We start from the raw sequence: 23,003 nt of genomic DNA, 5'->3' as shown, positions 1-23,003 counted from the left end.
TACAGGTCCAGTCCTTGCCAGCTACAGCTGAGGAGGACAACGTGCAGAGTGAGGGAGTGGACAGTGACCATTTCAGTGGCAGTAACTCAAGCTTCCTGGCAAACGAGAAGCTCATGTCTGTGGACAGCATGAACAGCGATATCACAGGTATGACCTGCATGTTTATCTTATTTAAATTCTCAGATAGGGTTACATGGTTATACTTTGTAGACTTCATACACCCTTGTTATTTTGATTGCAGAAAATAAATGTAGCCTATGTGTTTGGTTCCCAGATGATGACACTGATTCAAACAACCTGCCTGATGATGAGCTGGAGCTGTATTTCAATAAGCTGGTGCCTCCTGCCATGCAGAGAGGCAGAGTGGAAGGCCAGGAGATTCCTGCCATAGTAAGACTCCTCTCTCCTCTAAAATATTTTACACTTGTTTTCTTACATGAGCATTATTAAACCATTATAGAACAGTTGAATTAAAATTAACTATTAATTCATTTCACATTTGATTCCTGTATGTGTGTCAGTATCACCATTAGTATATTCTGTTGCTCATAGGGACTGCCAGGTGCTGCTGATGACTCATCAAACCCAAGTTCTACAGAACCAGAACAGTACAGACACCACTTCCTTGATGATTATGACCAAGTGAGCACATATATATCCTCAATGTTTTGTGCACCTGTGCTCCGTCAAGCTCACATGAAGTATAAACATGAGCTTCCTGCATGAAAACATTGTTCAGTCTCAGATATATCTCCTGGAAAATTGGGTTTAGGGAAGAGACCCTATTGATTTGACTTTTTAAATTCTAAAGTTACCATGTTTTTCAGTTCTGTCAAACAGCCCATGTAGAATTTATGCTCTATTTCTTTGTTTTTAATGTAATGTCTTCTTCAGGAGGACTTCCAAATGCCGGATGTGCGTCTGGCTGCTACAGGTATGGACTCTTGTCCTGCCAGTGATGAGGACACTGAGGATGAGCTCGAATCTGCCAGAAGAAACAGCAGTGCTACCAGGACACGACTGCTGCCCAGCACCTCCAGACAGCTGGTCAGAAATAGCAAACGATATTATTATCATATTGTTTAACTCTGTAATCATTGCTGTTGGTCTTAAAATCCAGTATCAAGTGGTTCCATCATGCTTATTAAAATCTATTGTGCAACAATTTTGTTTTATTTATTTTTTTTTATATTTGTAAGTTCGTGTTTATCTACTCGTCGGCACAGGTTGGAGAAAGTAATCGTCCCAGTTTCAGGCCAGGCTTAGAGGGAGGCAGTTCTGATGATGAGGCTTCCAGTGGCCGTGGCGGTCCATCTCTGTCCGGGATTGAACACAGACGATCTGCTGAGGGACAAGTCATCAATCCTCCAGTCACAGGTGCAGTGTGCTTCTTAAAATATCGACCCCCGCAGCGTTACTTATTTGTCTCTTCTTTTTGATTCATCTGGCTGTTTTTTACTTTCTTTATCAATAGGAATGCATATTAAGGCTTAAAGCCTGCTTTTAACAAGGAGCTGTTTGATGATGATTTTGAGTGAACATTAATTTACTTGAAGCAGATTTTTCAGTCAGTTTCAGCAAACCTTTAGGTGACCACCTGTTTTGTCATTTTGTAAGTCCAGGTGATGGAGGAGGTGGAGATGGGAGCAGTGGGAGTGAGGAAAGTGGAAATGATGGTGGAGTTTCAACCATCCCTCTTCCAACGTCTAACGCCCAGACCACCTATGACGTCCTGCGTGGGCTGGGGATTGTGGGTAGCAGTGCTGCTGGTGAAGATGAGGATGGCGATCTAAATAATCTGCCAGGACATGGAAGGACCAGTCTTTCCAGACACACTGAGGTAAAAATGGGACTTTGACAAACACAGCTGTAACTAATAACATAAATAATGTCTGCAAGCTAATTCTTGCTGGGTTTTTTAGATTTCTTGTGCATATTGAAGATAATCTTTTATATACCTTAACACAGTTGTAGTAGTTTGCTTGATATCATGATGTGAATTTTGTTGACACACTGTTTGACTCATATTCTATTGTTTTTCTACTTACTACTACCTACATAGTTTTAAACATGTGCTGCTTGTTTCACATGATGTTTTGCAGATGGGAGATCGTGTGGGTCCTGTAGGAACAGGAGAGACCAGCTCCTCTTTGGGGGCATCAGGTGGAGCTCAGAGGCTTTCTCCCATCAACTGGAGCATGGTCCTAGACCGACAGGAGGCATTGGTGAGTACAGATGAATGACATCTTTAATGTAACAACAACTTGCTGATGGATATTCGAATTAGACCATATATATTTTATGATATAAAGAACAGGAATATTTTTGGTTACTTCAAATGACTTGACATTCCAGTTAAGAATTTAGATAACTCCCTATAAAATCTGTTTAGTGTGAAACACCCACTGTTGCAGTAGTTGGTGATAAACAGATCTGGGGTGGAGTATGACATTAAGGTTAAACATGTGTCAGTTGGAATGTTTTCATGTTTATCAAAAGCCCTTTTAATTAGTATGTTGTAGTACAAACCCTGTGCTTTTGCCACTTACTTTGTATAAGTAAAAACGTGATTAACTGTTGGATATTCAAGAAGTTGAATGATGATGAACCTTTAATGTTCTGTTAATGTGGTTCTGATTTGACTGCCAGGATGCCATGGAGAGCACAGAGTCTGGGCCCACTGTAGACCGACTGCTGGACTCTATCTACCTGAGGAATGCATCTGGACTCAGGAGACCTCAGAACTTATCAAACCTAATGGTCTCCCACCTTCAAGGCACCCAGGGGAGCTTCCACCTCTCCCAGGTATGATACGTAACAGGGTTTTTTCACGTTTAAAAATAAAATGATGAGATAAGACACACGTATTGCAACAAATTTTCATTGTTATGCAGCCTATATATCTTTGTCAAACGACCCATCCCCAGGTTCTGGTCCCAGAATGCGATGATGACGAGGGTGATGATGATGGAGTGGACGAGCCCGACGGTGCCCAGCCTTCTTTGGGCTTAAGGGGTGGGCCTTGTGGGGACGTGACTGGTGCAGATGGTTCAGGTAGCACCAGTGAAGATGACAACAATCCCCACTCCACTTCACTGGAAGCAAAGTATTTCTCTCAGAGCTTCCACCAGGAACAAGAAGATTCAGATGACGGGTGGAATCATTGCCCAGACAACCTAGAGCTGGAGTTTCAACAAGGTCAGCTTTATCTTTGATGTTTAGGTCAGACATTTATTGAGTTGATCGGAGATACTCAGACCTGATATGAGTTGGTGCATGGTGTAATATGTTAACAGGATAGCTTGTCTCTTCAGGTACCAATGCCACTCACAGCGTGGTGTACCAGAATGAAGAAGGGCAGTGGGTGACAGACCTGGCGTATTACTCCTCCTTTGTGAAAGAAGTTGATGGGAAGACCTCAGAGAATGTTGGCCAGTTTCAGTCTGAGGACTTCGTTCCTTCTAGTACGTACCAAGTCCACAGTTCTATTATTGTTGTACTGCAGTGTTTTTGTTTTTGTAAAGTACAGTGAGTAATGGCCCATTTTCCTCCTTTGTAGATGAGGCCATGGAAAAGATAGTTAAGGATCAAGAGGAATTTGAGAAGGAGCACCAATTTATGCAGGTATACTAATTTATTTCTAAACCACTTAAAGGTTTCAGTTCTGACTAGCTGCATCACACCAGAAGACATTGCAGAATACCCACTGAACATACTGTTATCAAACTCAAAAATGACCAAAAACAATTTGGGTTACATTTTTTTTTTGTCTTGATCAAATTAATATAAATGAATGAATGAATAATTTAGTCTTGTGTGTTCTGCCAGAACAGAGGACACTAACTAGGGCTGGGTGATAGGCTTATAAGTAATATATCAATATCAGTACGCTATTCCATGATATTCACTATATTTGTCTATAGACATTGTCTCTAAACAAACATACTGTAAAATCTCAAATTGTGCAAACACATGATGATCTTACAGAATATGATTGGTGTTGATTAAACTCACAGATCAACAGATAGCACTGGGGGACATGGACAAAATCAAATATCAACTAGCAATATTTTTGACCAAATACCTAAAAAAAATGTATTGCAGTAATATTGTTGGGATGATTATTGGTTCTTTCACAAAATATTAACACAACAAGATTTTTGATAAATAATCATCAGTAATGTAATAACAGAGCAGCCATAAAAGTCTGAATTCAGATAACATCACTTTTCTGGAATGCATCCTTTAAAAGACAACACTTACGCCATATCACAATATAATATCTAGTCTCATATCATGGGATGGATATAATATTGATATGTTGCTCAGCCCTAATGTTAACAGACACCTGAAACTATCAGCTGCAGCATTTTTTGTAAAAACACGGCCTCTTGTGGTTTAGTATGAGTATTGCTGTTCACACAGGAGGAGAAGATTGAACCAGCCAACTGCAACAGCACTTTTCAGAGTGACTCATCTTGGAAGATCCCCACCAGCAGCCACATACTGATGAGGGCTTCCCAGGTCTCCTCAGAGTTTGAGCGGGAAAATCAAAGCTACCTGCGACTGTCTCTTGGGCAGTTTTTTGGGCAACGTTCTGAAGCACTGGGTTGTCTGGGTAGCAATGAAGATGTGGATGGGATTAAACGGGTCAGTAAACCTTCTTTGTTTTTAAGATTTCACACAGAAAGTCATAGAAAAGATGTGCATCAGCACTGATATTCAACTGGCATCTGATCGCTGACCAGGTCTTGTCTTGTCATTTTTTGTTGGCAGGAGAGATTTCAGAAACAATTATGACAGGGCTGAGCAAGCTTGTGTCACTTTTAGCAAATTTTTTAGTGAAGTCTGTTTAATATAATGGAGTAAAGTTGAGATTGCATTCATTTGTGCCTTTTTACCTTCAGTCTTTCAGAGATGTAACTGTAATGTGTTTTAAAAACTTGTTCTTTGTTCCTCTAGCCATCCTTTGGCTACGTGATAACCTCTCCAGAGAAGAGGGAACCATTTGCCCTAATTCACCCCTCAGAGCTCTCAGTTAGAGACAACTCTCCTCACAATGACACAGTGGAATTCAGTGAAGCAGACAAAACTCTGAACCAAGGTGTGTTCACAGGATTGCAGAGGCTAACAAATCATTTTCTAGTCAGAACCTGATCTTTTGTGTGTTTTGCTTGTTGTTGAATGTTTTACATTGTCCTTCTCTGACTATGACTTACAATCTTCTCCTTGCAGAGGACCTGGACAAAACTCTTGAGGCGCCAGGTGGAAGGATGTCACCGAAAGGTGATACTGATCCAGAACCATGTAAACAGGAGGTACAGGTATTCATGTTAATATGTGTTAGGGGCATCAGTATCCACAATTTGTTTTGACTTTTGATTTTAAGGTCACGATTCAATTCGAATTTTGATTTTAAACATTGCTGACAGCTATGCCGTATCAAGTCTTGATTTAAGATCAGCAGATGGTTTTATGCACAGACAACTTATTTACATTTTCAAAATCTTTCAAAATGTTACTGTTCGTGCTGTTTTACAGTGGCATCCTCCTATTCTCTCACAGTAGAGTTGTGTTAATATAGTAATATTGGTACTATAAAGATTACCAGTGGAAACACTGAGCTAGCTGCTAGATAACTGTAACAACAGTGGACAGTGAGGTTCAATCAAAGAATTAGATACATAGATAGAGCATCCTGTGCTGTGTTGTCTGTAGTGTTTTTTTCCCCTTGGACATGTGATGGATGCATACAAAAAGGCAAAGGGTGGAGAGAAAAAAATCTCCACCTAAGAATCGCCAATCTTGTTTTTGATTTCAGATTATTTTTTATTTTGCTCATTTCGATCAATTTTTTCATTTAGAATTGAAATTGTGATTGTCTCCAGTTAGGATAACATACGTAGCTCTGTTGCTCTGTAACATCAAATCTTCTCTTTAGGAACGTGCTGATGGACCTGGACTGCCTGACCACAGTGAGGGTTCTGGCTCCGAGTCAAGCTTGGGTAACCAGAGCTGTGTGTCCCCCGACAATAACAGCAGCCATCTGATGCTGAGTATCAGCACAATTGCTACAGCCATTGCTGATGCGTCCATCAGTACTGACCCTTCACAGCTGGCTGCCATGATCATGCAGCTGTCCAAGAAGAGCAGGGCAAGGAAACAACCTGAATCCACAGGACCTGTTGGAGCTGCTGTTAACTGCACAGAAGAACCACACTCAGCTGAACATGTGAGGCTCTATTTTTCTTTTTCAAATATTACTCTTCTTTTGTGCATTTTGCTTAACCAATAGTTAAGGTAGAAAATGCTAGCAACTGATTAATAATTAATAGACTACAAAACACTTTTCTGTTTTTTCTTCCCTAATTTTGATTTTTTTTTTTTTTTTAGTTTCCTTATAACAAATGGCTCTGCCAGTCAAAACATTGTCATATTAGGAGCCATTAGTGCCATTTCTATACCATCTATTAATTATTGATTAATAAATGGAATGCTCCCTCTGTTGAATGCCTGAATTACTTGAATTATGATCTATATTTTTAATTCAGGAATAATCACCAAAATTAGGTTGTCAACCATGAATTTGTGATTTCTGAACATCCTCTTTAAATGTTTATCTTAACATGTCAAATTAGAAGTAATGTTTTAACATTTTTTCCCTCCTCATAGATCCTCCCTGAACCATATCAGAGCGCCTTGCTGGACACGCTACAGAGAAGTACCTGTGTTGGAGAGCTGAGTGCCTTTGACATGGAGAAATACCTGAAAAAGACTGATGTGTCAGGTAGCAGTGATTCCTCTGTGGCACACACTACCTTTGACCTCAGCGGCTGGGTCGAGAACCTCAGCAGCTCTCAGAGGAACCATCGGGTAGAATATCCTGAGGAGGAACGTGGCAGCTCAGCTCAGCGAGCGGACAGTGAGACTCAACAGAAGCCCACAATGGCAACAGCTGAGGAGAAAGACAGAAGAGGAGTGATAACATTAAACAATAACTCATCTGCGGTGTCTCTGTCAAAACCATTATCTCCAGGTCACAAGGTTGACTCAAAAAGAAGCTCTATTCCTCGTCCTCGTACTTCTTTCAGCTCTGCCAGAAGGTCTGTGGGCTCAGAGCAATCTTCCACTCTCAAGCTCCCTGCAGGCAAAATGGCAGCATGTGATAACTCTTCTTCTGCCACCAAGACGTGTGTTTCCTCAGGCAGGAGCCTCACAGAAACTGATGCCAAGCCAGGAGAAATTACCACACAAGCATCTAACACTATTAGGTCCTCCTTAGAAACATCACAAAAGGGTGATAAAAGCTCTGCTGTCTCTCTGGGCCTGAGGAAAGGACAGTCAGGCCTGCCTTGCTTTAAAGGTTCTTCTCCTCCACCACAGAGGGTGAGGAGTGCAGGCCAGCAGCAGCAGGACAGGCCAAATAAAACTCTGGAGAAAAAAACACCACCCAGGAATGCCGTGGCTGCTCCACTACCTTGTAGCACTGTGGAGAAGCATGTTGGATTTTCCCAGCCTCTACTCAACGCTGCGTCTGGTGAGTAAAAGCAGAAATGTGGCACAGCACATGCAACAGTTGTCTGTGCAGTTGCCGGTCTATAGCCACCATATTGGACATGATAAGAAGGCATTGTCCTTTTGAGAATATTGATATAACATGATGAACGTATATGTTAATAATTATGCCTCTCAGATCTGCCGAAGGCTTTTTCTGAGCCCTTTGTGGAGGAGACGCAGTGCAACTTCAGACCGTCCACCTCTCCGCTTACTCACTCCTCACCAAGTCAGACCTCCATTCCTAGCGCTGATTGGTATCGTATTACTCTCTCTGTCTCTATGAGTCAAGAATATTGAATATTAGTAATTGTTATGTAATAATTGTCTTTTTGTTGCTTCAGATAACCCAGTTTGATAAAATGTTTACCTAACATGAGAGGAACTGTCCCATTCATTTTAAATGTTAACTCTCTTGTCTAGTCTGATATTGTTTGTTTCTGTGTTTTTTTTATCTGGTGCACATTACTCTTGACAAACACAAGACATTTTCATTTTGAGTCATTATTCGTTTATCACTTTGTTCCTATGCCGTCTTGTTTTCCCAGTATGGTGTCACCTACGTCGTCTAGTGGAGGTTTGCCAGACAAACATCCAGGTTTTGACCTCTCTCCTCAGTCTACCTGCTCCAGCCCAAGTCTCAGCAGGCTCACATACATCTCGGTGAATGATGGCACAGTCATACCTACACCTGAGAGGCAAAAGGTACAGCAGGACAAAGTCAGGACAGTTCACTGCTAGCACCTGCACTCAAAGTTCATTCTTGCTGCATGAGACATTAAAGGTCTGAAGTTGCATAGCTGGGTAACTATCATGGGGACATTATTGCTGACATTCGATGCTTCAGTTTGGCAGTAATGTTGTTAAGAGCTTGCAGGAGAATGGATTTTTAAGGCCAATAACAATCTTCAGGAGTAGGACTGCACGATGAGATTTTTCGTTTGTTTTTGTTTTTTTTCCACTGAAATTGCAATATGCAATACAATTCTTCTTTTCTTTCATGATGATGTGATATTTTCTGGCATCTGTACCAAACAAATATGTTACGACTGTCTGGAGAACAAGATTTTTAGTCTGGGGTATCTGTTCAGCATTACAGTACTTAATTCTAATATTGTTTACTAACACATTTTCAAAAAGAAATTCTGGCCGTATTGTAATTTCAGTAATATTTCCATTAATTATGCAGCTCTATTAGGGAGTTTTAAAAAAAATGTTGATATTGATATTTTGTCTGATATCCAGTACAGTAAACATTCTCTGGTATTTTTAGTAATTAGAAATTACTAAAAGTTAAAAATGAACACAAATAGTGTGCATTTATAATGTATATTAAAATGTATATTAAACTTTTATTAAGAAAAATTATCACATTGTACATAAAATGATACCCATAAAAATAGGAAAAAATGCATTTTCTGTGGGGGAAATAGTGCTCATACTGGTGCATATTGGATAGCGTATCCACTGATTCGAGTTAAGGGCCACCCACACAAAGAACTATAACTATTTATACTATACTATTTAAATATTATTTTAAAAATCATTCTAATTCAAGTGGATGACATAGTCCAGACTGCAAGACTCCATCATTTATGTAAGTTCAGACCATTTTTAAAACAATGTTTTTATAGTTATTGTTCTTGGTGACAGCAGCCCTTTTAGACTGATATAGTTGTGGCCAGCCATCAGCCAGCTGATATATCTGTCTGGCCCTAATACTCTTAATGTTGTAGACCTAGTAATACCATTTAATAAAGATCTCCCCTTGTATCAGGAAATGTTAAACATTTATTTCAAGTACATTCTTTCTCTGACCTAAGTCATTGTTGTAGTTCTATTATTAATCATGAGTGTGATGTTTTGCCCTCCACAGAATAACTGTACCATGGCACTGAGCACCACCATCATCAGATTCAGTCCGACTCCACCTGTGGAACTAAATGAACAGTCTAGCCTCGATATTCTTGGCCTGCCCAAAAGTCTGGACCAAGTGCAGCCGCAGCATTCTAAAAGTCTGGATCCACTACCAGGACAGCAGTGTAAAAGTCCAGAGGCCTCGTGTAGTGGTCCTGGTCTGAGCTGTACTCGCAGCCAGAGTGAATGTAACTACCACTGCCCCGGGGACAGAACTAGTGATCTTTCGGGAGGTTGCAGGAGCCAGAAGCACCCCTCTGAGTCCAACATCAGGCAGCTCACTAAAGTGGACTCAGGCTATTGCAGTAATCTGAACATTCAGCACGCAAGCAGCTCTGCAGCTCCCCAGAGCTCTCAGCAGTGGGGAGCTACGAGCTCAGTGTCATCATTGTATGCTGGTGGCCTTGGCATGCCTCCGTCCTACTCATCAGAAGGGCTTCACTATGTGCCCATCCCCAGCTTTAAGCCCCAGTGTAGCAGCTTGATTGACCTCCCCCACCAAGGAGATGTGCAGTCCCTCCTCGCTGGACACTCCCTCTTTAACTCTCAGCTGGCTCGGCAGTATTTGGGACCTGAAGTTCCATTACATCCTGGTGCTTATCATGTAGGAGCAACAGGAAATGCTCTCCTTAGCATGTCCTCGACAGGCATGTCTTTTTCTCTCTGCTTTCATAAATTAAAATGCTGATCTAAATAATACCTAGAAGAGTGGTCAAATATATATGGACGCTCTGAGAATCAAGTGAGAAGAAAATTCTTGTTAATTCTTGTTTAGTCTCCTGCGTTTATGACTTAAAAGCATAATCCACATAAGCAACATTTAAAAAAAACAAAAAAAAACAAACCACAATGTAAAGACTCATAAACATAGTCCGTTTCAATTATCACTTGTGCTACTAGAAGTGTGTAGTTGTGCCTGCATCTTGCATCTGCAGACACTCTGCCCTCTGCTGTGCTTGGGCTGCTTTACCAACCTAAAAAAATCAGTATTTGACAGCCTGGGAGTGAGACTCAGTATGTTTTTTCAGCAGATGAAAGTTTTTGTCAGGATCATTTATGTGTTTTTTGTTTTAATTCTTATTTAGAACATACGGTAGTGGTGTGCTTCAGCCTCTTTTGGTTGAAATAAGACTAAATGTTCATGTTTTTACTCCATGTGAGCTTTAATTTCCTATAGATAAGGTAGACATATTGTGCATCAGCAATATTCCCTTGTTTTTTTGGTGCAGATTAAAATGCATCTCTAGCCAAAAGAAAGACACTACAGTAATGTTACATAACTTGCTCACGATATCTTGTGTTAAGAGTGCATGGAGAAATTATAACTTGCATGGAAGAAATACAAATGCTTCCAGTCCTATTTTGAACACAGGGTAGAGATGCATTTCAGGCAGCCAAAGTTACAGCATCAAATGATCCAAACAATTTCTTCTCATCTGCCACAACTTCTTTTTTCACAGATGAAAAAAGTAACTTACAAAATGATCTTGGTAAACTCTTTTTACCTCTTCCTAAAGGTCTAATTTTTACGATTTATGGGGATTTATTGGCAGAAAATAATTTAATATGTAATATGTCTTCTTTTATGTATAATTGTTTGAAAATAAGGATCATTCCACTGAGGTAGCTATGTTGCACCACCATGTTTCTATAGTAGTTCAGAACAGACAAACCAAACACCGGCTCTAGATGCTGTCTTATTTGCATGGGATTCACAGCCACTGTAGCATTCTACTACATGCTAGGAAAGCTGTCGTCACTGCACCATTAGATGCCACTAAATCCTACATACTTCTCCTTGAAGTAATCAACACAGGGGAGAAAACAGTTTAGATCAGACTTAAAAAAAAATTGATTGCCCAATATTTTTTTTCTTCACTTGCCTCTCTGAACGCCTGTAAAATGATACTTGTTAAATCGATTCTGCTTCGTCTTCCTTTTTTTCAGGCATACCTAACGGTGATCTTGCAGTGAGACATGTCCACCCCACAACAGGTCCTCTGGGGATTTCTGGGGCTGCTGGGCCCCATCACCTCACTAGACCACATCAGAGCCAGCAGGACTTGGGAATGATGGGAAAATCCTACAGTCAGTATGGTGCAGAGCCACTGGTAGCTGGTGGTCTCGAGGAACTAAGAGGTAGCAGTGGTCTTGGTGTTTATAAGAGAGTTTCTTTTAATATACTGTGTATACTCTGGAAATGAGAAAAAAATAGACCTTTTGACTATAGTGAGATTAGACCATTAGTCTAGACTGTTGTTGTTTTGTTTATATTTTTCATCATACCTCAGCTAATCATATCTGTGGGCAACAGTCCGCCAGATACAGGAAGATAATCAATCTTGTGCATAGCAGAAAATTGGAATAGGCAATTATACTGTGAATGTTTAATTGCTGCAATCCATTATAGTGTTCAAGTCTTTGCATCTGAAGAGCACTACTGTCCTCTTCTTCTGCATGGAGGGGCAGCATTTCCCTGTGTCAGCTATCCTCATTCCACTATCATCCTCAGGCCAAGTGGTGGTGCCAGAGGAGCTGCGGTTCCCTCACGCCTGCTGTGTTGGCATCGCCTCACAGACCTCCCTCAGCCTCTTCAACCCCTCTGAGAGATGGCAGCAAGTGTCAGTCACTGTCACCAGCCTGGCCATTGATGGAGAGAAGGTGAGCAGAAAGCAACAGCAGTGATCATTGACATATATGGAAATGGACAACATGACAGCTCCCAAAAAAGAGGAGAGGACATGGGCTGAACTAAAACATCAAAGTACACCTCAAACAATTTTTTCTAAAACATGTTTTTTGGCTTTTTAGGTAGTTCTAATCATGTCCAGTTGCTTGATTTCTGATAAGTATTGTTTTAAATAGTTATTTAAAGCTATAATAAAGGTTTCACCTCATGATTGAGTCGGCTGGCTATATGGGTGGAACCTCGAAAGTGCAACTGCAACCCTGATCACTACTGTGCAGACTCCGGCTCAAGGTGGCAGCAGTTGTATCTGGGATATTTTGGCTTTATTTTTGTACAATAGGAGGAAGTGGAGAGGCATCATCCATCTTTGTTTATGCCTATGGTCATTACTAATTCTATGTCGTGTCAAAGGACATCCAAATGTCACATTGTGAGGCAAGGGGTTGCTTGTAAGCGTTTGATGTAGCGTGACCTCCCATAAGAGTCAGTTCAATTATCATCTATTCTCTTATCTTTGATGCCAATCCCCACAGGTGGATAGGTTGCCGTATCAGTGGCTTATAGTGAAGAACAAGACGATCATTGGCCCCAAGACTACAGAGGAGCAGAAGGTGTTGTTCATCCCTCCACAAGCTGGTGTCTACCAGTGTGTCCTCAGTGTTTGCTCCTGGCCTGCATCAGCTGAGACAGAAGTGGCTGCCAGGGCCAATATCTTTGCTAAAAGGGTGGTGCTGGTTGCCATAGCAGAGAATCCTGTACTAGAGGTGAGAACCTCCAGTTTACAGATCACTCTCTTAACCAAAAACAGTCTGCTAATTTACAAATAAGGCAAAGTAAAAACACTTGACTCATGCACAATGATGGTGTTTTGAGATTTATGATGTAGAAGTAAAGTTGCTTATTCCCACCTTCACTGAATGACCCATGAATATGTTGCACTGTATGTGAGACAGGATCTGAAATTCATTTCAATTCTCAGGTTGAAGTGGGCAAATCTGGCTGTTTGGATTTTGGAGACCTTCCAGCAGGCAGTTCCAAATCCATTCCTCTCAAACTGCTCAACAGGACTCATGCTACAGTGCCCATCCGTCTGGTCATCAGTGCAGTGAGTCAACATAGATCATTCCTTTACATTCTCAGACCACCTAAAAACAAATATACAGATCCACAATAGTGATACAGTGACCTCCAGTGGCAGCCATGTGGTTTCTACATGATACAACTGTGTAGGGCTAAAAAAAAAAACTTGTGGACATTTGAATGCAGTGATTCAGGTAGCATGCGAACTGTGGCGTACAATACAACTCAAGCTCATCATGTCTAAACATCTAAGCTAATGGCAGAGCAAAAACTAAAGTGTGTCACTAGTGTTGGAGAGTAGATAAAAATATATCTGAAACTACCTTTGAGTTGTCTCTTCCTATAAGGGCTATGTTTAAGTAAACATTAAAAGGTATTTAAAATTAGATGCAGTCCTAAATCCAGCATATACAGGTCTTTGTTGCTGCTCTAACTGAATTGTGTGTTGTAGGGAGGAAATTAAATTGCTTTTTAACAACTCATCCTTGCTTTGCTTATGCAAAGCAGCGAAAACACAGCCGTGAGCATAATAAATTGTGTCTGAGTGGTTTGTGTTTTACATCTCATTTCTCCAGAACGCTACAGCGTGGCGATGCTTCACCTTTTCCAAGCACCCTGTTACCATGACATCTGAGGCAACACAGCAGGCTGGACACATGACCCCAGTGTCCTCTCCCTCTGTGTTAAATCACGTGATGCATGCCAGCTACGGAGAGGTTAGAACTGCCAAAATCATTACAACACTGTTCAACATCATTATGTTACACTGCATGTTTTGTTTCATATTTTCTGTAAAGCATTTTTGAGGTAATTGTGGTGTTCACCAAAATCAATATAATTTCAGAAAGAGACGAACATTAAGATCCTATGGATATCTCAGTTTCACAGATGTAACCTAATTCTCTGTTACACCTATTGAGCAATGAAACAGATTTTCATTTCTTTCAGAATCCACAGAGTTTCATGGTCTGGGTTCACTTCAAAGCCCCTCAGAAGTACACAGTTTCTTCAGGTAATCAACCTGGATGGAATACTCATGGATCAGCACTTTATTGCACTTAATGAATTTAACCGTTGGCATCATAAATACTAAAGCTGTAATGGAGACATTGAAAGTTTTAGATTTGCATTTTCCAGAGTTCATTAAATCGCAAAGCAAAACTCAGTCGTTTTCTGGTAACCCTTACACTTTGTGGTTGTGCTTGACAGGAGACCTTGGTCTGGCTGATGAGTACAGTGCTCGGGTGGACATTGAAGTGGACTCTCCTGGTCCGAGTCATGTGATCAGGAGTATTCCCCTCAAGGCCAGGTCTGGAACTGCCAGGGTCCATGCTCCTAAAGACCTGCAGGTAGTCAAACTGCCTTTTTTTTTTTTTTTGCCTTTTTTAGACTGATACTGTAACACACCACTACATTCTAAAGACATTTTTATGTACAGTATGTCTTTTAGCAGGTTAGTTTGGGTAGGAATAAGATTGTACATTTGGTCAATTCAGTGCAACCTAGTCAATCAACTGAAGATCATTGCACTAGCACAAGTAACACTTAAAAAAGATTGATAATGTAAGAGGAAAGTAGATAAAACAACAATTGTACTGTACTGTTGAGCTAATCAGTCATGCATATAATTAATTAGCCGTGTAAACTTGAGACAGTCTTGGCCTTACAAAGGGGGCATCTTGTACGGCAGTGAGTCATACAAATGTACATACATAAAGTTAATTCTGAATTCTTCTGAGCCAGTCATGTCAATAATGTGCACAGTTTACACAGCAGGCAGATGTGGAGAGCCATGAATTTACAGACCACTTTAAACCGTGGTCATTTCTGAAGTATATATAAGCACATCCTGGCCAGTTTATATTGTCTTGACTTTACACACTGTGTTTGAAATGCATGCAACAGTTCATCTACATGTTGGAATTGGATTTTGCCTTGTATGTCAGAAGTCTTTGAATGTACTCATTATTAATCTAGCAATGTCATTTCTCAGTTTTATTTGGCAGAGTTTGACATAAAACAACCTTCTTTTAATCTTCATGTTTCATTCATTGTTTAACTTTTCTTGGCCTTTGTCAAGTTTGGCAGTCATCTGCTTTTTGTGCTTCTTTTGTCTAGACTGTCAGCCTGTCTGCTCCGCTGGGTAAATCCAGTCAACAGATGCTGCCATTAAAGAATGCAGGAAACATTGACGTGCAGCTAAAACTCAAGGTAATTCTGACCTTTACTTTTCTTATTAGATTTGGGGTTTGGGTAAGCCTCTGTGACATTTTGGGCTCAGACTGACACATACAGTGGGGATTTGTTGATATTTTGCTCCTGTTTTTCTTGTTTTCTCCATTTTTACCATCTCACTCTCTTATTTCTCTAACTTTGTTTCTTGTTGCTCTTTTTCTAATTCTATTTGTTCCCCCCTGGCTCACCCTTTCTTGCCTCAATTACCCCATACTCTGTATTCTATTTCTTCTGACCTCTTCACTCCCTTCCCTGCCGTCCAACATTCAATCCACTGTTTCTTTGCTGTTTCACCCCCTACCTTTGCCCCTTTCTTCTCACTTCTATTCTCATTGTCTCTGTTTTTATTCTTGTTTTCAGCGCAGTGATGCTGAGGACAGTTTCTCTGTAACACCTGATGAACTGTCCCTGAGAGTGGGGGAGGAGCAAGGCATCGTGGTCTCCTTCAAAGCACAGGGTGGAAGGAAATGTCGAGAAAGGTATACAAACATTTACTACTTTTACATGTGTTTAAAGGTGCTGTATATGACATTCATTGCATGTAGAGGTCGTGATAGATCCTCAGCATCTCAGACCAAAAAAAATGTGCGCTTTGTTTACTAAATATAGTTGAAAACAAAAAAAAAGCTATGCAGCATTGGTCTTTGCATCATACGTCAACATCGCTGCCATTTTTGTCTGGTCAAGACTGGCCTGTAAACATGCAAATAAATGCAGATGCTGTGGTTATACTGGATACACAGCATGAAAACCTTCACATTTCTCCGCCGATTTCAGTTAGTTATTTTTATAGTCAAGAGTTCATGATTTATGTGGAGTAAGTTAGAAAAAAAACGTTTTTTTCATAAATCTTTGAATATAACATTAGTCATTGAAATTCAAATGATAAATGTAACATTATGGTATTTTTTATCCAGAAAAACGGCGGCTCCCCCGTTTACATTTATTTATTTGCAAGCCAGTCTTGAGTGGACCAATATGGCTGCAGCGTTGACGTACAGCAGGCATGGGTAGAAGAGGCCGATGTGGCGTCTACATATTTTATATCTGTGAACACACACTGCTCACTAAACTCAGATCAAACTGTCAAACTAGGCGATTCTGACCAAATATGGATCAGGATTATGTTGCTGCATTGCTTATTTCTCATCTAAAATGTTTTCAGAAACACATTTTAGTGTATTGTTTGGCTGTAATACAAGATATATTGTGACCTGATGGCTGTCATTTTGTATCCAATTTCCAATGGATGTTGCTGAACGTCAGATCAAACTGTCAAAATTGTCAGTGTGGCTCAAATATGCATCAAAATTCTGTTGACCTGATTGCCTATTCGTTGCCTAAAATATTTTCAGAAATATAGTTAAGTGCACTGTTAAGCTGTAATATGAGAAAGTCCAGGTCATCATGTTGAAAATGGATGTGGGGAGGAGAGAGAGGGACTCTGATGCACTAACATGCATGCACAACCTGCCAGGAGAAACAGAAGCTCAGATCACAACACAGGCGGAGGGAGTGTGAATTAATTTCTCTGCTCACAATACCATTACTCCACTATATCACACAGCAACTCGCTGATATCTAGAGAGGCTGATTGTTGTATATTGTATGTTTAGGAGTTATGGTAAGTTTTGTATAGTAACCAAATTTTGTAAAAGTCTTGTAAATGTGAAAAAACAGTTCCATCCATCCATTCCACAATGGGAGTAGATGAATATTAGAGAAACACAGTTAACACCACTAGATTTGTGCTGGAGGAAGTGGCATTATGGCCATTTGTATGTGTACCACATCTCTAACAAGATTTTACAAGAGTGCATGCATGTGACTGAACAGACTAATGCATTTTGATTTAATGCACTTGGTGTCCTTGCTCTAAAATAATCCTCTGAGTCAGGTCATGATTTTGATAAAGTATTCATAAGTATTAGTCTTGGGTTGTATCCTTGAATAACCGAAAACATGTCCCATCTTCAGTGGACGTCTCAACCCACTGACTTGGACTAACTTGCTTGTGCTTTGTGTTATGTTTCAGCCTTCTCACCATCTTGGTGCTGCCATCAGGTCCTCAGTATGAGGTAACCCTGAAAGGAGAAGTTGTCCCAGAGGATGCTGGGAAACCTGGTATTCCTTCTGCTGTTGTTATTGGTCCCAGTGTTGCCAGTGATGTTCCACCAATTCTCTCCAACAAACAGTTCATAGCCTGGGGAGGGGTCACTCTAGGCCGAGCTGTGTAAGCAACTTTTCAGTTTTTCATTAATTTCTTTCACTATTTCTTGGTTACAGAAAAAACACTTTGTAGGTATCAATTATTCATTGGAAAGTAATCAATAAAACAACTCAAGGCCCAGTGGTCCACATTATTCTATTAAGGCTTGTATAATGTTATTCATGAGAAGGGACAGAAGATGTCTACAGGGAGTGTTATTCCTCAGAAGCTATTTCAACATAATGCACAATTTATTTACACTCATTGAAGGGAGGTAAAGTACAGACAGCAGTAAGAAAGCTGAATCCCCCACAGGCTCAATGTATTCTTTAAAGCTTTAACTGGGTCTAGGTTTGACTTTGTTATTCTACACAAATTAGGACATTTAGATAATGACTGCCAATCTCAAACAAAGTTTGTCAAAGGCAATGTGACACTCCTGCACAATAACTGTTATCTCCCAACCAACAGCTGCCATTGTTTTTCAGCCAACAGAAGCTGGTTCTAAGGAACAACTCGACCAGCGCCACACAGCAGCTACGCTTGCTCATTCGTGGTCAAGACCAGGACTGTTTTCAGGTAGATTGGAATATTTGCATAATTTGAAAACTGACCGAGGAAGAATGGAGCTGATTTTTATCAGAGTATCCTCACATCCTGGTTAAATGTTTAGACGTCCTGTTTGGAATCACCTGCAGAGTTTTTAATTTCCATGGTGTCTTGTGTTTGTTAATAAGTGATTCACTGCAGGTGTTTGTCAGCAAAGGTGGTTTTATTTAGTCAGGTTTTTTTCTTCTTTGTACAGCCAATTGGACCACACAGACATGTGTAGCTAAAACCAGATAGAGATGAGCCCTAAGATGAGTACATTAATGTGGCATTAAAGGAGTACTTCACTGATTTAGCATTGTACTCCTATAACATTGTCAGACCCATGATGGATTGTAAAAGAAAAACAGACAAAATAGAACCAAGAATCCTTCTAGACATAACCAGAGAATGATTATGTCTAGAAGGGAACCCCAATCCTGTGAAAAATCTTGTGAGAATCTTCATTTTAACACAAACCATCCTCTTTTTTTCCAGCTTAAGTAGCCTAATAGATAATAGATAATAGATATTTTTTTTTGGATCCATACAGCATACACAATGAAGAAACAAGTACAAATCTCACAAGATATTAGAAAATAAGGGGTGTGTGCTCTACCAACTGAGCTACCAGGGTGTCCTGTAAACTTTGATGTGTAAAATCTGTGACTCTTTCTCCTGGCATTACACAGTTTCTCATCAAGTAAAACAGAAATGCTAGAGAACCATAATAGATCATTTGACTGATCACTCAAGGACTGTCTATACCAGTGGTTCTCAAATAGGGGTCATGGCACTTTGCTCCACTCTAATATAAAGAAAAAAATACTTATTACAAAAGGCTTCATAGTTCAACTAAATTTTTAATCTAAAATAGTTCAGATTACATTACAGTCTTACAATCTATAGATTGCAATAATATATATTTAAATCTTCCTCCAGCCAGTCAAGCATGCAAAACACATTAATGGTGGAAACCACCTCTCTCTATCATGTTCAAGTCTCAGGCTTGGCCAATAATTGTTCTTTTTATTATTTAATGGTTTTTAATTGGTATTCTGCATTGACATGGTGCAAATATTTTAATACTGTCTAATATCTTTCAAATACATTTCGCTTGTGTTTCACATGCGTAAGTAAAAGTGAAGTGAAGTAAAAAAGAAAAAAGAAGGGCAATGTCAAATTATTCCAGGGATGTATTTTTTATCTTCTAAGGAGTCCTTGGCTGAGGAAAAAATGAGTGCCTCTGGTGTGCAGTATTCAAATGTGAAGTATCTAAACTTGTTTCTCCCTCAGCTCCAGAGTATGTTCAGTCCTGAGGAGCGTCTGACACGACACGGGGAGCTGTCCATTCGTCCCAAAGAGGATGTGACCATCCACCTGCTCTTTGCTCCCACCAGGGTGGCCTGCATGTTGGCCAAGCTGGAGATCAAACAGTCTGGAGTCCGACCTTCACAGCCAGGGGTCAAATTCACTGTGAGGATGTGACTGTTTTTGGTCCTGTCTTGCTCTCTGGCTTCTTCTGGCTTTCTCTGTAGTCATGTCACTTTGCATTTCTCTCTCTTATCTCTATATATCCTCACTTTTTTTTCTACCTCATTTTCTTTAGAAAAACTTGTGGTAAAGTTCAGTTTGGCTCCTGTATTTTCCATCTTTAGATTCCACTTTCGGGCTATGGTGGGACCAGCAACATAATCCTGGAGGACCAGAGGAAACAGGCAGATGGTTATGTGGCCACAGTGACTGACATTGCTGTTGGTCGCGTCAGCAAAGTTTGTCTGTGCGTGAGGAACACCGGCTCCCGAGCAGCTTTCATCAAAGCCGTGGCTTTCTCTGATCTGCAGACACGATCAGTTATGGAACCGTCGGTCATCAGCCTTGCCCCGTCCCAGTTTGTCCTGAAGGAAAGGACACAAGAGGTGGGAGAGAGACACAAGACACTAGAATTAATGATTAGCAGTAATACATGGGGAAGAATCAATAGTGTTAATTAAATATGAATTAATAATGTGTGTGTATTTTCTCAGGTGATCACTGTGCTAATGAAGTCGACCCAAAGAGAACAGACCCTTTGTCAGTCTGCCAGTGCACTGCTGGCTACTGTCTGTCTGTTTTGTGGAGATGAGGTGTCCAGGCAGCAGTATAGGAGGTGAGACCTTCCAACACTTCCGTTTTGTTTATTTGATTTTAAGCTATTAACCTCTTCAACCTTGCTAGGGCGCCCACATTCTCAACCAACATTACTGTCTTTTCAAGTCAATAGTAGGTTCAGTTTTTATGCTAATTCCATGCAGTGTGGGTTAGGGTTAGGTTTTTTGTTTTTTTTTTGTCTATTAGTCTTTATAGTAGCCATTTCATTGTAGTGAGAGCATTTTTTTTTATCAATGACCTATAGTGACCTGTAAGATAATCACAGCCTCATGAACCTTCATAAATAAAATATAGAGGCCTGGAGTAGTTAAAGGATGGATGGCTTTCATAGATTTCAAATTCTTGATGCCAAATCACAGCCTGATTCTTTTTTTTAATTATTTTTTTTTATGTGGTGTTCCTCAAGGTCTTGGTGTTTTCATGTAGTATTTTGGAGGATTTTTATTTTACTATTTTTATCAATTCCTAAGTGGTCAAAAGGTTTAAATCTTGCAGCAAATCTGTGTAATAAACAACCCACAAATGGATGCTACAAATAATGAGATCTAATTGAGCATGCAAATGGCCATTATATGCTTAAGTCACAATATTCGAAGCGCTAGACTTTGTTTATTACACATTTATGACAAGAAAACCGGCCTCTCCCCTGAAAAGGACAAAAATGGGTCAATGGCAGGGAGGGTTGGAGATGAAGAGGTTAAAGTAGTAATCTTAGCATGCATGGGAATAATAGGTAGTAGATAGATGATAATTAAATACAAACTGTCCTTAGGATTTTTTCCCTACCTCAAAGCTTTCTATTTTTTTAGTGACTGTGTCAATGTCACTTTGGTTCAGCACTGAGGTAATGCCCTGTGCAGTACAAATGTAAATTAACTTCACAGCTGTGTGAAGTGTGTGTGTTTCCGGGGAAAACTATGCGCAGTTGTAAAGTGATTTTACAAATGTATACAGTAAGAACAATACTGAAACTTTAAACATTTATCGGACCAACGCTAGTTTTATTTTAATTTTTCCACGATAAGATCCAAAACACATATCGTCTATGGTCAGCTTTGTTATGCACAAACCGATATTTGTGCAATGCTGCTGCTGCCTACAGATGATTTGTATGCTGTGTATAGTTTCAAACAAACATGCATTGTTTCTGACTCATTAAAAGTGCTGATGGAGTTTATAGATCCAATTCCAGATGGTTGTGCTTTTGTGAGAAAGCTTTTTTTGTTCCCCCTACAGTGTGTTTGTGTTTTGTTCTTTCAGATTGCTTCAGAGCAAACCAGAGGCCGCGAGGAAGGTTCTGTCTGAGAACAGTCTGCTGAAAAACATCGACTTTAATGAGAAATTCCTGGGAGAGGAAAACATTACAGAGAGTAAGATGTCATTATACTGTTATTATTAGATTTAGTCTCCTCTTAAAAAGCCATTTGAGTGTGACAGTTTATTTCAAACTTTTTGATATTGAAAGTAATAAAATGCGATGTTTTCATATTTCCTTTTTACTATCCAGTTGTTAATGAATTGGCAAAAAGTAATCTGTACCTTGTAGTTAGTTCATGAAAGTATACACTGAGGTAAGTCTTAACATCAAAATAACAGTTGTATAAAGGTGCAGAAAACATAATAGAAATCACAGATTCAGTTTTAAAACACTGTTGGAATACAGATTTTGGTGCCTGTGACTAATCCTTTATGTTTTTTGTAGCGTACGACCTGCCCCAGCGACCCAATGAGGCTCACATCTTCTATGGAAACATGAGTAAGATAGTGGTGTCATTGCTGGGAAGTACGAAGAACACAGACTATGAACAGAGCGACCACACTGAGATGCTGCTGCCCTCTGCTAGACACCATTCAGAGTCAGACAGGTACTGTCAGAAATTTTTCTAACATGCTGAGATATACCAGGACCTGCCAACACAACAGATATACAACAAACACAGAAATACAAAAAGCAGTTGCTGTGTTGTGTTTATCTGTTCTGAAATACATTTAAGTTATACATGAAAATATATGGGGAAATATGTGGGTTTAATGCACATCGCACTGACATCGCAGAACTGACAGACTACATACTCATTTAATGAAAGACATCGTGTGGGTTTCTCTGCTGTGTTTGTGTTTTGCACCTGTTTGATAACCACAGTGATTTATGCAGTTCAACTCAATGTACAGTTTTATGCTGTTGTGTAATTCCCAGTGGTTTGCCAAATGGCAATGTGTCTCTGGATGTGCTGCCAGTAAAAGGTCCCCAAGGTCCAGCGCTGAGAGTGACAGAGCCATCCTTAAAGGTACCACAAGCCCTCTTTTAATGGACTTTAATGGTTTTGTTTGATGAGATGAGTGTTGATTATTTTGCTGTTGTTCCAACTGGATGAGATGAAAACACTTGTCTCGCTGCATTCGACATAACAGTCTAAGCAGAATGTCCCCCTCCCCCCAGGCTTCAGAGCCATTACACAGGCAGTCTGAGTCCTGGACCATCCATCCAGAACAACTTGTCCTTGCAGCTCCCACCATCAGTGAGTAGAATCAAAATTTTTAAAGCATATTATTATGTGAACTTTTATCACCTTAGCTTTA

The 23,003-nt window shown here is 40.0% G+C and overlaps 1 protein-coding gene across 1 annotated transcript in view; it reads left to right on the top strand.

The window, feature by feature from the left end:
* The window catches only part of cep192 (centrosomal protein 192), a 42,406-nt gene that overhangs the window by 5,386 nt on the left and 14,017 nt on the right, over positions 1 to 23,003 (top strand). The window contains exons 6-42 of the mRNA XM_084725905.1: positions 6 to 147; positions 275 to 390; positions 553 to 642; positions 895 to 1,047; positions 1,227 to 1,377; positions 1,623 to 1,840; positions 2,103 to 2,225; positions 2,650 to 2,805; positions 2,928 to 3,198; positions 3,315 to 3,464; positions 3,560 to 3,624; positions 4,426 to 4,650; positions 4,963 to 5,104; positions 5,236 to 5,318; positions 5,942 to 6,232; positions 6,673 to 7,537; positions 7,694 to 7,811; positions 8,103 to 8,259; positions 9,431 to 10,118; positions 11,419 to 11,610; positions 11,984 to 12,132; positions 12,694 to 12,924; positions 13,140 to 13,265; positions 13,816 to 13,956; positions 14,189 to 14,252; positions 14,450 to 14,589; positions 15,359 to 15,451; positions 15,836 to 15,954; positions 17,511 to 17,708; positions 18,173 to 18,263; positions 19,569 to 19,748; positions 19,931 to 20,191; positions 20,300 to 20,421; positions 21,684 to 21,793; positions 22,126 to 22,288; positions 22,621 to 22,711; positions 22,864 to 22,942. Coding sequence (XP_084582031.1) covers positions 6 to 147; positions 275 to 390; positions 553 to 642; positions 895 to 1,047; positions 1,227 to 1,377; positions 1,623 to 1,840; positions 2,103 to 2,225; positions 2,650 to 2,805; positions 2,928 to 3,198; positions 3,315 to 3,464; positions 3,560 to 3,624; positions 4,426 to 4,650; positions 4,963 to 5,104; positions 5,236 to 5,318; positions 5,942 to 6,232; positions 6,673 to 7,537; positions 7,694 to 7,811; positions 8,103 to 8,259; positions 9,431 to 10,118; positions 11,419 to 11,610; positions 11,984 to 12,132; positions 12,694 to 12,924; positions 13,140 to 13,265; positions 13,816 to 13,956; positions 14,189 to 14,252; positions 14,450 to 14,589; positions 15,359 to 15,451; positions 15,836 to 15,954; positions 17,511 to 17,708; positions 18,173 to 18,263; positions 19,569 to 19,748; positions 19,931 to 20,191; positions 20,300 to 20,421; positions 21,684 to 21,793; positions 22,126 to 22,288; positions 22,621 to 22,711; positions 22,864 to 22,942 — 6,754 coding nt within the window. The remainder of the gene's footprint in view (positions 1 to 5; positions 148 to 274; positions 391 to 552; positions 643 to 894; positions 1,048 to 1,226; positions 1,378 to 1,622; positions 1,841 to 2,102; positions 2,226 to 2,649; positions 2,806 to 2,927; positions 3,199 to 3,314; positions 3,465 to 3,559; positions 3,625 to 4,425; positions 4,651 to 4,962; positions 5,105 to 5,235; positions 5,319 to 5,941; positions 6,233 to 6,672; positions 7,538 to 7,693; positions 7,812 to 8,102; positions 8,260 to 9,430; positions 10,119 to 11,418; positions 11,611 to 11,983; positions 12,133 to 12,693; positions 12,925 to 13,139; positions 13,266 to 13,815; positions 13,957 to 14,188; positions 14,253 to 14,449; positions 14,590 to 15,358; positions 15,452 to 15,835; positions 15,955 to 17,510; positions 17,709 to 18,172; positions 18,264 to 19,568; positions 19,749 to 19,930; positions 20,192 to 20,299; positions 20,422 to 21,683; positions 21,794 to 22,125; positions 22,289 to 22,620; positions 22,712 to 22,863; positions 22,943 to 23,003) is intronic.

Source organism: Lutjanus erythropterus, chromosome 9 (genome assembly GCF_056507025.1).
Source record: "Lutjanus erythropterus isolate fLutEry1 chromosome 9, fLutEry1.hap2, whole genome shotgun sequence".
Taxonomy (NCBI): Eukaryota; Metazoa; Chordata; class Actinopteri; order Lutjaniformes; family Lutjanidae; genus Lutjanus; species Lutjanus erythropterus.
The sequence above is the reverse complement of the archived record's forward strand: the minus strand, read 5'-3'. Positions and strand labels throughout refer to the sequence as shown.